Source organism: Puma concolor, chromosome B1, assembly GCF_028749965.1.
Source record: "Puma concolor isolate L17-30 chromosome B1, mPumCon1.1.hap2, whole genome shotgun sequence".
Lineage (NCBI taxonomy): Eukaryota > Metazoa > Chordata > Mammalia > Carnivora > Felidae > Puma > Puma concolor.
Genome location: NC_141670.1, coordinates 195,464,826 through 195,478,920, shown reverse-complemented (window position 1 = coordinate 195,478,920; position 14,095 = coordinate 195,464,826). Strand labels below are relative to the sequence as shown.

The window sequence follows — 14,095 nt, the reverse complement described above, 5'->3', positions numbered from 1 at the left end:
CGTTTCCCCCTAGGTGAAGGCTTACTAACAGGATAATAATCACAGCAAGTCATACAAAGTAGAACCTCAAGCAGATCAGAACGACTTCCCTTTCTTTGATTGGTCCACCTGTTCCCTCTGTTCCTCCAAAACAGATTCACCCAGAGTCATCCCGTCTCACGTGAAAGTAAGGCCAAAGGAGGTGGAGTCTTTCCCCTTGGCTGTGCCTGGAGACTTTGAGATGAGAAGCTAAGGTTCCAACCACTTCCAAAATGTTACGCTTCCCTGACAGCCCATCACCTCAATGACTTTTCAGTACCCCAACTCACATCACCTTCCTATTCTTACTCACCAGGAGGCCAAGCCCTCTGCCGGAAGTCAGGATAACAAAGATTTCAAATTGTCCTCTTTGCTCTGAACTGGCCCTTGTGGTCCTTTTACCACAGTATTGGTGTTCCCTCCAAAAAACAACGGAGAGGGAATGTGCATTTCATTTATGAGTACTGACTTATGGAACTGCATCTTTTGTGAGGGCTAGGATTCAAAGTCTGGAGGTATGGGGAAGAGTATATAGTCAAAAAACACCGCTGCAAAGCCCTGAGAAAACCCAGAAGCAGTGGGTCTTCCCAGTGGGCCTAAAACAACTTACTTCCTCCAGGACTGAACGGATGGCTAGTTCTCAGCATCAGGTCAATGGCCTGTTCACGTAAAGAAGTTATATTACACACAAAGATATACACATGCGTGCACACACTTCTGTAAATTCCAGATTCGTCATCTCTCTGGAGAGGTGGTGATACCATGCGAGGTATCTGGGGACTGAAACAGACGGAGAGAAAAGCAGACTTCCACCCACTCCAGCCCCATGCAGGGCAGGCCAAGTCATCAAACGCGCTGCGAGCCTCATGCTTTCAGTACATGTACAATGAGCCACGGACACCGGAGGTGAACAGTACTGTTCACACATTAACAGGTGTTCAGATCAGAAGGCCTTAGTATCACCAAATCCATGTAGAGCACAACTTTTGATTAGGGACTTTCCAATATGTTGTAGGCTGGGTACATCCAGAACAAGATCGGCTGTTTGAAGGGGAGAAAAAGAAAGCCTTCTGAAGCGCACACAAGAACAGTCAAACCAGTGAAAGACAAAATTTGTACTCTTACTCAGTTCAGTTTCCCAATGAGAGAGCAGAGGATGTTTTGATTAGCTGATACTTATCAATAAACATACCATAACTATCAATCTTTTTGTGTAAACACTGAGAAGCAGCAGGCCTCTCGGAAGGCAGGAGAGACTGAACTTAACACGACTTTCCTCCGACACCAGCGAGCCCCAGAGGTCACTGCCCCAGGATCCCTGTCCCCATTCCGCCTGCCACCCTCCACACAGGTTCTCCTCTCTATGATCGCCCGACTCTTCTGACCTGGGCATCTTTGGCAGCTGGTCCTCCTCCTGACCCGTACAGGTCTGCCGTTCCGCATTCTAGTCCCTGTGTCCTAACAAAGCACCAGCTACAGTAACAGTAATACAAGGCTGTATTCCCTGACATGCCCTCAATCACCCTCTCTTCGCTCCTTTATTCCCTATATATACTCTCCTTGCACAGTCTAAGGTTAAAACCACCACCTGAGTCCTAAAGTCACCACATCTGATTCCCAGCTGCCTCCTGGTCAACTGCACCTGGAACCACTCTCCGCCCACCCCCACCACTTTAATCTGCAAACAGAGCTCAGGATCTCCCCGCTCAGCTCAGCCCGCCCTCCCCTGCAGCCCTGACTCTAGTTCCCGCACCACCAGTGACACACTCGTACGTTACAAGCTGGGGGCCAGCCCTCCCCCCTCCAGGTCCCACTGATTCCTCCCCCGGAACATTTACGAACTTTCCCCTCTCTCTGTGTCACCTTCCTCTGGTCCTCCTCTCCCCCTCCAGGTCCCGCACAAGCTTCCTGACTGGCGCCCTCCCTCCAGTCTTGGCTCCCTTGGGTCCTAACCCCTGGCAGCCAGGCCCTGTGGGTAGCGTCCTACACCTCAGGAGTGGTGACACAGCACCCTTAGGATGTGGCCCCCAGCTGTTTTCAGTTGTGCCTCACACCCACCTCCCCTGAATCTCTGGGTCCCTAGTTACTAGGCTGCTTCTCCTTTCTCGAAAATGAGAGGTGGGCTGGCGAAGATTCCCTTCCAGTGTCCCACAGGCAAGTGCACAGAGGCACAGACGCCCTCTCCGTGGGGACGGCTCCAGGTCCCTGAACACAAGGCAGCCTCTCCCCCCTCAGTTCGCACCCTTTCCTGCGCTTCCCGTGCCACACTGTGCACTTTCTTGCCCAGGTCCCTCCCTCACCTTGCATCCCCCGTGCCGGACTGGACACACACGAGAGGTGCTCAGCAGGCGTGGATCGGAGGAGGAGGGGGCAAAATCACGGAAAGGAGGGTGGCAGAGAGAGGACAAAAACAGAATCAGAAACAGAAATGGCAAAGGCAGAGAACACCAGATTCTCAAGAAAACAGCCCGTGACTGGAAAGAATTTTCTGAGACTGGGAGGGTGAGCAGAGGAAGGGTGACAGGCCCCAGTACCCCGCTGGACGCAGCAGAACCAAAGATAAGGAGCCTCTATGCCGTGTGCGTGTCTAAGTGACTGTCAAAGGTCACCCACCAGGTATCGGAACCTCTACCCCAAAGGACGGGGTGCCATGGCGGCGGGCACAGCCAGCATGTGCCCTGGGGTCTGGGGTCTGGCAAGGATCTCGCATCATCCACAGCAGGGGCAGGGAGGGCAGCTGGGCAGCCTGCCGGCATGTCGGCCGTGGTAAGGAAATACAGAAACAGGTCATTACAGAATCTTACATTTAAAACAGCAAATTAAAAGATTGAGACAGCTGTACCCTGTTTACTGAGAAAATTATCCTCCGCAGTGGCGTCTTCCCTGATGACTGCAGATGACCGAGTTTTACCATAATAAGAGTTTTGTTCGGATCCGTGAGAAAAGCAGGGATTGGCAATCAGAAGAAGGGGGTTCCGGCATCCTCTCTATCACATGTTAGTCCTGTGACCCTGCTCAAGTCATAGATGTAGTTTCACAGAAGAGAAAACCGAGGCCTGCAGCAGTTTTAGAACATCTGCTACCTGCGTCGTCCACACAGGACGGCCAAGGGGGTCCAGTCAGGGTTTGCATGAAAGCACGTGACAGTGCGAAGCAGGACACGAGGTCTCGAGCTCCTTCTTACTGAAAGACCTGAGAGGTATTACTCAGTTCTGGTTTGGGGTTTCCTAGCATTTACTGATACTACTTCTGCAAGCTTGTTTTCATGGATAAAGGGCAATGCGGCAAATAAACATATTCAATGAACTATATAACCTAATAACTAATTTTTTGTAAACAAGTCATATAATATAAACCCAAAAGTGTCTTAACTATATTCTAAATATAAAACAGTGGTGTGTCAGGATTCTACTTCTAGAAATGCAGGAATTTTAAACACTAATTTAAATTCCACAATGCACTTAAAAAAAATCAAATGATAAAAACGTGTTTTTAGTGCACAGCTCTCAAAACTATGGAGCATAGTCTACTGTTGCATCCATTTTGCAGATGAAGAAACCAAGGGACAGAGAGGGTAAGGAGGTCTCCAAGATCACACAGGAAGCCAGAATTCAAAATCAAGCAGTCTATCGCCACAGCATGGGCTTTGGGGCACTAGATTATTCTGCCCATCATTGTCTCAAGTGTGTATGTACTTTCTGGAAAACTGGGAGCCGTCCATTCTCTCCTTTTTCTGTCTGCACATACAGCACCCTGGGTTCATCTCTACGATGTTACACTGTTAACTGGTCGGCTCCCTAACCAGCTCACGAGCTGTTTGGAAGCAGGCACCATGTACCCTGATCTTCCCGATGTCTATTCTAGCCCCTAGTGAGTCCTGAATCTAAAGGAAGTGTCCGCTTACAATTACTGATGGCCTAGGGAATGGTTTTTAAAGATGCGTTAAAGCAATATTAACAAAGGAACCAAGCTTCATGGGGTGAAATATTCTGGAAGCTTTGTCTTACCTTCTCCCTCACTGCTCATAAACTGGCTCGGCTTAAGGGATTAGGATCCTCCCGATCTGCCAAGAGGCAGTTTGCAAAGGTCTTGCGCACGGTACTTCATAAAATTGTCACAACAAGCCTGAGAGCTACAGAGAGCAGATAATGTTCATGTTTTACAAATGAAGAAACGGAGGGTCGCGGAAGTTAAGAGACTTGTCCAAAGTCACTGAAAGGGTAAGAGGCAAATAGGGAATAGAATCTAGATCTCTGACCTCCAAGTCCAACGTGCTCTCTCCCTTACGGCACAATTAGCATCCACCTGACAATCACACAAGATAACCTCACCCTAACCTGGCTTCAGCTGGCCAGAAAGAGCCCTTTGATTCCTACTGAAGGAGAAGAGGCTTATGCTGGCCTGCAGCTGGGCAATTAAGTTAGGCTCCTGGTTTTGTGAGTCTGCTCCCACCTTTCCGTAGCCATAGACATACTCAGCAGGATGCTCCCTAGTCTTCTGTTCCCAAGTATAGCTGCGTTTCACTGTTTTTCTTCTTGCTCTTTTAAATATTGTTCTCTAGCATTCTACAGATTTGCCTGAGCTTACTTGTCCCGTTCGAGTGGGCAGAGCTGCCTGGCTAATTCCTTAAGAAGCCTCTTGTTTCACCTGTGGGTGCCACCCCTCAAGAATTCTAAGTATACCTTAACTTTTTCCATACTGTGGTGGCATTTCATTCCTTCTTAGCCAACGTCGCTCTCGTTCGTTATGCCAAACATCTGTCTTTATAGTTTAAGAGCAAATTATTTTCCAAAATAAAATAATCCAAATGTTTATTTTCTGAACAGTGACTTAACTTTTTAGATGGCAACCAATTTTAGTTCATTTACCCAGTTCTCACCAAGAAGAAATGTCAGCATATAATATAAACAACCGCTTCTACATTGGAAAACTAAGTTTTGCCACTTGAAATATATGAATATTTCATATAAGGAGAATAATACCCATCATAAATGCAAATCAGTTCCTCCAGAGTATTTTTAATCAATATTCATCTTTCACCACAGAAATGTTCTGTGATCAGTATTTAAATTTTTTTTTATTACGTTTATTTACTTTTGAAAGGCAGAGACAGACAGTGTGAGTTGGGGAGGGGCAGAGAGAGAGGGAGACACAGAATGTGAAGCAAGCTCCAGGCTTTGAGCTGTCAGCACAGAGTTCGAGGTGGGGCTTGAACTCAGGAACTGCAAACCTCAAGATCATGACCTGAGCTTAACCGACTGAGACACCCAGGTGCCCCTGTGATCCAGTACTTAAAAAAAAAAAAAAAAAAAAATTAATGTTTATTTTTGAGCGAGAGAGAAAGACAGAGCACGAGCTGGGGAGGGGCAGAGACAAAGGGAGACACAGAATCCGAAGCAGGCTCCAGGCTCTGAACTGTCAGCACAGAGCCCAACGCAGGGCTCGAACTCACAGACCGTGAGATCATGACCTGAGCAGAAGTCAGACGCTTAATTGACTGAGCCACCCAGGCACCCCGATCCAGTATCTTAAATTGAGGAAAAGTATAGTATAAATTGCTCTCCTCATCCCTCAAAGATGACTATGTTTAATTATTTTCTGAGATAGCTTGTTTTAGAAATAAGAACCCAAGATACAAAAGTATTAATTAAAAGTAATGAGTAATCATAAATATATTTATATGTTAAGTAATATGTCCAAATATATCTTTCTTAAAATAGCACTGACCCCTAAAAAATTGGAAAGTAATATTGGTTAACTGTTAGGAAAATACTACAAAACATACAAATCTCCACAGTCTTAAATAATGTAAAACCGTAATAAACTTTTCCAAGGTTATGTGAAAATATTATAGGTAATTTTATTACACAAATACAGAGGTACATCTTTGTACAAGGCCAACTAGAAATCAATACAACAGCAATTCTGTCTTCCTAAGTCAAATAGTAAAAGTATCATTCCAGTTTTTAAGACCCTCATACTACTTATAAATAGTCTCATTTAGGAACGTTAAGAATAGGTAGAATTCTCATAAATTTATACATTTATAGATGGAAAATAGGGACACAGAGAAAAAAGGTCACAAGGTTACAGGGTTAAGGACTAAAAATGGGATCGGAATGTCATTAATCTGACAGTCAATACTACTGTCTTTCCAAAGACCTGTTTCATGCAAACATTCCTCAAACCCGGCCACAAATAAGCAGCCAGGGCTGCATTTTGGAGGGTAAACTAGGATGAAATTAAACAGTTTAAAAAGTGAGGATACTGAACTGGTCAAAGACCAAAATGAGTAATTTTTCACTGCTTGTTTAGTTGACACGTACTAGTTAAATAAAGCAAGTGAGAGTTTTAAAAGCAGAGGAGTAGCTTGCCAGAGTGAAGAAGCTAATTTTATCTTACCTATCTCAGGGTTGTGGTTACTCCAAGTTACTTCCCAGTTTTACAGTTATTAATACTTCCTTTTGTAAATGAGAAATTAATTGTCTAGAGTATAATATCAGAATAACCGCCTTTAATCATCCGTGGAAGATGAGGTCCAGTTAAATGAAAAGGTATTTATGTATTTTTTTAATGTTTCTTTATTTTGAGAGAGAGTGTGAGTGTGCACACACGAGAGTGGGGGAGGGGAGGGGCCGAGAGGGAGGGAGAGAATCCCAAGCAGGCCCCACGCTCAGCTGGGAGCCCAGTGTGGGACTCAGTATCACAACTGTGAGATCATGACCCGAGCCGGAATCAAGAGTCTGACACTTAACCCACTAAGCCACTCGGGCATCCCATGAAAAGATATTTTAATAAAAATAAATTATTTGTAATAATTTACACAAATAATAGGGCGTAAAAAATATGAACAGTTAAAACCTTTGTCCCACTCGAAGGCCTCTGTGGGAACTGTGAAAAGGAGTTCAGCTGGCCTTTCTGGGTTTAGGCTTTCTTCCTGCCTCTGCTCATTCCCTCATGGAGGGAAAGCAAGAGGTCTAAAATGGGCAAAAGAAAGAGAAAAACAGCAAAACAGATGGATAACAAGTGTGAGCTCTAGAAGTGGAGAGTCACCATTTGAACAAAAGGACAAACACGGGCCCCATGGCACTGTTGAAATCAGACACCATACTATTCAACCATAACCTTGCTTGAAGCTCTTCTGTTTTCCAGACAACACCCATCCCTGTGCATATTCCAGCACCTGCACTATATAGGTACTGTTTCCTCCTCACCAGTAGGTGAGGCTTATTTTACATCAAGTCTTCTACTGTTAAGTCGCCACGGGCACTAGAGCCAACTTAGGTACTGCAGATACTAAACTATTTAGTAGCGGAGTCATGACACAGAGCCAAAGAATTAGGCAAACGGTCTAAGCAAGCACAGAGTCTACAAAGCAATTCAACAGCCGAAGCCAGCCAAGAACAGATTGCCTAATTCTTAGTCCAAAGTTGACTTGCTGGACCTAGATTCCTAAATGGGAACATGGCTTATACACAAACTCTCCCACTTAGAACTTTTACAGATGAGAGCACCTGGGTGGCTCTGTCGGCTAAGCATCCGACTCTTGGTTTTGGCTCAGGTCATGATCTCGCAGTTCGTGAGATTGAACCCCACATTGGGCTCTGTGCTGATAATGGGGAGCCTGCTTGGGATTCTCTCTCTCCTCTCTCTCTCAAAGTAAATAAACTTAAAAAAAAAAACTTTTACGGATGAGTCAAGTGGGGAATGAGTACAAAACTATGGTAACATGTACTTATTATCTGAGCTTATATCAGAAAGGGCAATAGAAGTTGGTAGTATTTTTAAGAGTAGGAACAAAAGACAAAAGAGATGAATCTGCAGCTCCACACTATACCCGGAGTCTAAGAACAGTGACCACATAAGGCAATAGGGGAACATACGATGCACGTTTGAGAGACAGACAGAGAACAGGTATGGTGAGTGGCATATCCCTTGCACACTACATTAAGGTAGAAGTTCTAGGACCAAAGAAAAGTTTCAACCCACTGCCACACCACGTATAAGTCAATGAAGGCATTCAGAAAATCAAGTGATTCGAAGAGTTTGAAATGAGGGAAAAAAAAAAAAAAGCTTACACTTGATGTAGATACCTGTATGTGGTACAAATAACTGCTCATACACAAACTAATATTCGTATATATTTTCTAAAGATATGTGAACCAAGACAGGTATAAAGCAAAAATATTAACCTCAAACACTAGGTTTGGAATTATTTCACTTGGACGGGGAGAGTGTGGATAAGCACCTCGTCTGTGTATTCATTCAGGAAATCCTAGGCTGTTAGGACAGGCCAACAAACATTGTAAGAGCTCTAAATTCCTTGGGAAAATAATAAAAAGAATTTTGGGACTAACTGATGGTTGGGCCACCAGGACACTAAGATTGTGCCTTTCAAAAGGCAAAACAAAGATTGCCCTCCACTGGGGAGGAGGACTAGAGGATCAGAGGCAGAATCAGAATTAAAAAACAAAAACACAAAACAAAAAAGGATATGGTGACAGACAGCAGCTATATTTGCGGCCAGCACAGCATAACCTATAGATGTTGAATCACTATGCCGTCCACCTGAAACGAATGCAACCTTGTGTGTCAACTACAGTCAACAATTTTTTTCCAATGGATGAGGAACACCTTAAGGGCAAGCAGCAAGACATCGAAGACATTTGATTCAGGGAGAAACGCTTCCCACGTGACACCAGGTGGTGCCGCTCAAAGGCCCTCTGGCCCAGACCAGCCCCTGGGGAACAGTTCTCTAAGTTCTAGAGGAGACACAGGGAAAGGTTACAGAGCAGCATAAAAGGGCGATGCTAGAAAAGCCAGGTGAAGCAGAAGCCACTTCGCAGCCTGGCTGTTTAAGAATGGCGGTAAGTGTGCTAATGTCCAGACAGCGGCTCCAAACAAAGGGGCATCCGACTCAGAGGGTGGACACCAGCAGGGCAAGAGCTGTATGACTGGCAGAGAGGGACAGACACCTGGGGGAAAAAATAAGGGGTCCACAGGGTACAACGCTGGCTGGTGACCCCTGTTGAAATATTCCTGGGATTCTTAACTATGTCTTGATCCCCACGGGTTTCCACCGTCTATCTCCCCTCACAACAAGACTGATGGAATTAGGGGGACAAGGAGGACTACCCCCACAGCTAAAGCTGGATGTGTCTCTCAGATAGACTTTCTGCAACTATGGGTTAAAAGTCCAGCTTCCAACGTGTTAAGTAAGCCATGCTCAGAAACTCATGCCGATGAAGAATACATGTGTCGGGTGTGAAGTCTCTGGAAGTTCATGGTACCAGGTATTCAGACCCGTCTTGGGAAGGGCTAAGGAAGGGATGTTAGGGGTTATTCCAAGAGCCTAATACATCTGTGCTCATCAAAAGGCTCCCGACAACTTCATTTTCCGTGTATGCAAACAATACCAAAAAAGGCTTTCATAATATTGGCTTGCCTGAAACTCCGAAATATTTCAAAGACATTGTAGTGAAACCTGGCCACACTCACTGCCATTGGCACCAGAGTGTCTTTAAGGTTCAAGTCTAAGTCAGTAAACAGATAGCTGAGACTTAATACTTTGTCTTACTTCGAGCCTGCCAATTCAGAAAGCAAATACTCTTGAAAGCAAGTATTTAACTGACAACTAAACCAAACACAGTGGAGAATTTTTAAGTGGTTAATTAAAAGACTGAACAAGGCACAGTCCGTACTTCATTTTTCAAAGACACGGATCTCTTCAAAACCTAACCTACGTCTAGTTCAGAGAATTAACAAATCAAACAGGATCTCACCTGATCAGCCTTCTGATAGTTGAGTATTCCTACATTTTCAATATCCAAATATAGTCAGTGATGCAGTAAGCCTGAAGACTGAACATTTATTTGCAGGAATTGCAGGAAATGATGGCTAATGCAGCCCCTACTGCCCATGAGAAGCAATTTGGGGGGAAGAAATTCAATGGAGTTATGATTCAGTTGCTGTTCAAAACTTAAAAATTACAAAAAAATTTAAATGTGATCACTATTCAGTGAAACATATACCTCAAAATCTTTTTGTTTTAAGCCTAATATACAACTACGATATGAATACAAATGCAATTTAAAATTAAAAAAAAATCCTACAGCTTACAAAATACTATAACAATATGCTTGAAACTGGTCGTTCAAAGTATGATTTACAAAGGCATCTTTTCCTATAGAGTCATTTTTTTTTTTTTTTTTTTTTAAGAGGCTTAAGTTTCGATTTGGGAAAAGTTCACAGGTAACATTTTGAAGACAGCTAAATATTTCTGTTCCGGGGAAAAGTGCTGAACTTCACGGTCATTGGTCACTACCACATTGCTAGCTGTGGCTGAGGAACACATATTTGGAGGGCAAGTTAACAGGTTTCTATGGCTCAAGTTCGCTTAAAATACACAACGAAAAAGTCACCTTGGCAGGAAAATGATGAAGAAATCAGCCTTGAGCTTCTCAGTTTTGAGCTCCCTGAGACGTGGGAGACGCTCTCCAACGAGAACTGGGCGTGAGGATACCCGGGGGTCTTTCTGAAAGACCTTGCAAAAGCGGCCAAGGCCCCCGGGACAGAACTTCCCGGGCCGCAGCGCGGTCTCTCGGCCACACCTGGCCGGGCGTGTGCCGCGGAGACCCCGGTGCCGCGCGCGCGGACCCCGCCCGACGAGCTGTCAGCGGCCGCGGGGCCGCGGAGCCGCGAAGCCGCGGAGCCCCGGCAGCCGCGGCGGCTCGCGCGCCCACAGCCCGGGCGGCCCCGGAGGCAGCGGCGGCCGCGGGACAAGGACCCGGGGTCGCACGACACCCCCACCCCCACCCCCGCGCCGCCCTCGGAGCCCTAGCCGCGGCCTAGCGCCGCCCGCCCGTTCGCCTCACCTGCGCGGCTGCGGCGCCGCTCCCGCCGCCGGTCGCTCTCGTAGAAGCCCAGCGTCTCCGTGTGCTGAGGCGCCGGCGGGGGCCCGTGGCCACCGCCGCCTCCGGGCTGCTCCGCCTCGCCGCGGCCGTCCCGCTGCGGGCCGTCCGCGCCGCCACCGCCGCCTTCTCCCGGGGCGGCCGCATCGCCGACGCCCGCCATGTTCCGAGCACAACAAACTGTCCCCGCCGCTTCCCTCCAGCCTCCGGTCCGGCCTCCGCCTCCGGCCGGCCCCCTCCCGGCCTCGCCCCGCCCCTCGCCGGAGCCCGGGCCGCCGCCGCCGCCGCCACCGCCGCCGCCATCCGCGGCTCGCCGGCCGGCGCGCGCCATTGGCGTCAGCGGCGCGTGGGAGGCCGCCGCCGCCGTCGCCGCCGCCACCGCCGCGGCCATCTTCTTCCTGCCCTCGGCGTGGCGCGCGGTGGCTTCTCGCGCCGCGGTGGGCTCGGCCGTCCGGGACCCCGCGCCAGGCTCCATGCAGCCGGGCCGCGCGGCCGGGGACAGCGGCCGCCTCCGAGGCTCGGGTCGGGCGCCCGGCGGCAGCGGGCCGAGCGCGGCGGCGGACGGAGGGTCGGCGGAGGAGCCCCGGGGCGGCGGTCTCTGCGACCGCTGCCCGCCGTCTGCGAGGTGTGCGGCCGCCCGCCCGGGGCCCCTTTTGCAGGCTCGGTGACCGGAGTGCGCCGGCGCCGCCTGCCCGGTCTTGGCACCGCCTGCGCGGCCGCGGCAGCGAGGGCCCGGCTCCAGATCCCCGACCCCCGCGAGCCCTGGCTCCATACGTCCGCTATTTGGGCTCCAGCTCCTCTGCATATTTATGATCTCCCGTCACATTGTCTGGCCTCTGGGTTTCCGTTGACAGTTTCCAAAACACTCGAGCAAGAAGGAGCTCGGGGTTGCTGACCTACAGGTGGGGGCGCGGAGGGGAAGCCCGAGGAGCCCGGTGCGTTTCAAGCGCCCGCGGGCGTACTGCACTGTTTTTCGGGATGAGGGTTGGGGTACGGCTTTTGGCCGCCGCGGTGCCCTTGCTCCGTCACCTGGGCGTCCACTTTGCTTAAACGCACCGTCCTTTGCCGCTCTGGGGTGTGACTCCGCACCGAGCGCGGCGTCAAGACCACCAGGCTCAGGAATGGTGCAAGTGAAGATGCTCCGTGAAGGGACCTAGGGAGGGCCTTTGCCACCTGCCTCCCACGTGGTTGCTGCGTGCTCCATTTAGGGTGACTGTGGCGAGTCGATTTGCCAACTTCAGAACTGACCTGTGTCTGTTGCCCTTTTGATTAGCACAAGGAAAACTGTGATTCTTCCCCTAACATTAAGCTGTCTGGAATTTTCCCTAGATCTAAACTTGACAGCCAGCTATAAACAGGTATGAATAGAGCAAAATCGGGCTCATGTTGATTCATCAGAGAACCTTGAGGGTCCTGTTGTCACTAGCGAGGACCTGGTTCCGGACTCTGAGCAAATTTAACAGTGTACGGTCTGGGGCAGCATGCCGAGAGCAGCCACCTGTCAGTCTGACAGCAGGGTAAGAGCCCAGATGAGGGAACAAGATGGACTAAAAAGGCTCCAGAGCTGGCACCTGACCCTGCTTGGCCTCGGAAAAGGAGGAACCAATGCCTTTGGAACATCCTTACCCTTTTTCATAGAACAGTTCACAGGTACACAATTCTAAATATTGCTGTGACCATTTTCATGAAATTCTGTTGTGTTACACTTCGTCAAGGCTGAGCCTTAATCAAAAACAAACGGTCTGGTCAAAACTTCAGAGTCATTTTGAAAATCAAAAGGTAACGAAAATGTTACGCCCTCTAAGATTCCTTATAGCTTAAATTCTATCATTCTCTGATCTTTCATAGTGTAAGACCATCCCTATTCCATTGTTTACTGATCGTCAAGAAGGAGGTAGACTTGTATTGCTTGTTTGTGTCAGCTCTCATTTATCGCCTCACCACAATTAGTGGCGTATTGCCCCTGCCTTTAACTCAACAGGAGCTGGAAGGGAAGGAATCTGAACTCCTGTTTTCTAAGGCAGCCAGTTGTAGGGATGGATTTCTCTCATTTTCTGTATCAGGCCGGAGGAAAAACACTGTTCCAAAGTCTGTGCCTATCATTTAAAATAGTCAGCAAGGAGGAAAGGATCGCTGTGTCCAGACTAGTTATGAAGGTGACACATGCTGAGGAGCAAAGTGAAGACGGGAAAACAGAGACTTGCAGCTTCTCATCAGCTGGGTCTTCCCTGGAGCTGGTTATTTGATTTAATGCTTTGTGAAACTGCCCAATTTCAAACCCATTATGAAGTCATACTAGAAAAACATTTTTAAACAGTATAAAACTTTCATTTCACACTATTCTTCCCTTGTATAGGTTTTGGTCATTAGACAATCAAATACCTTATTGCATACAAAAACTCGTTTTCTTTGGGTTAATTCAACTTACTGCAACTGATTCAGAATCCAGGAAAGGGTGTTTTCAAATACATATTCTAAGTCTCGGTAAGAAATAGTTACACAGCATTGAAGCACCAGGTCTCTGGAAAATAATTAGGAGTTCAGAAACAACGTTTTTTATAACAGGTGTAAAAAGATACAGGCCTAGATTTATAATAGCACCATTAGGAAACAATAGGAATGTTTCAAAAACATGACAACTCTCACCATTAAAGAGACGTCAGATGGCATTCTGAGTTAAACTGTAAGAGAAAAACGATTTTGGGGTGCCTGGGTGGCTCAGTCGGTTGAAGGTCCGACTTCGGCTCAGGTCATGATCTCACGGTTTGTGAGTTCGAGCCCCGTGTCCGGCTCTGTGCTGAAAGCACGGAGCCTGGAACCTGCTTCGGATTCTGTGTCTCCCTCTCTCTCTGCCCCTCTCCTGCTCACAGTCTCTCTCTCTCTCTTTCTCTCTCTCTCTTACAAAATTAATTAAACATTAAAAAAAAATTTAAAAGAAAAACGATTTGGATGACAGTCAGCTACAGCAATTTAACTTAGTTCAACGAAGAGTGAGCTGGTGTGCTATTAGTATGTCACTGTCCTAGCTGCTGATGTAAGAAATAACATTATTGATGGGAAATAGGTTTAATAGAGGAAAGTGAAGAGCAAGAACAAGAAGTTGGGAAGAATCTTATATGTAAACAGCAGAAAAGAGAAAAACTCAAGCTGAAAAACCTTTCTTAAGA

The 14,095-nt window shown here is 47.5% G+C and overlaps 1 protein-coding gene across 2 annotated transcripts in view; it reads right to left on the bottom strand.

Moving 5' to 3' along the window:
- The window catches only part of TAPT1 (transmembrane anterior posterior transformation 1), a 69,101-nt gene extending 57,071 nt beyond the window's left edge, over positions 1-12,030 (bottom strand). Inside the window, exon 1 of one of the 2 annotated variants that reach the window (XR_015250566.1) lies at positions 10,893-12,030. Coding sequence is in view for 1 of the 2 variants with exons in the window: in XM_086705388.1 (XP_086561514.1) it covers positions 10,893-11,733 (841 nt within the window). In the remaining variant the exon portion in view is untranslated. The remainder of the gene's footprint in view (positions 1-10,892) is intronic. The other variant, XM_086705388.1, reaches the window with a different exon arrangement.
- Between the last annotated feature and the right edge of the window lie 2,065 nt (positions 12,031-14,095).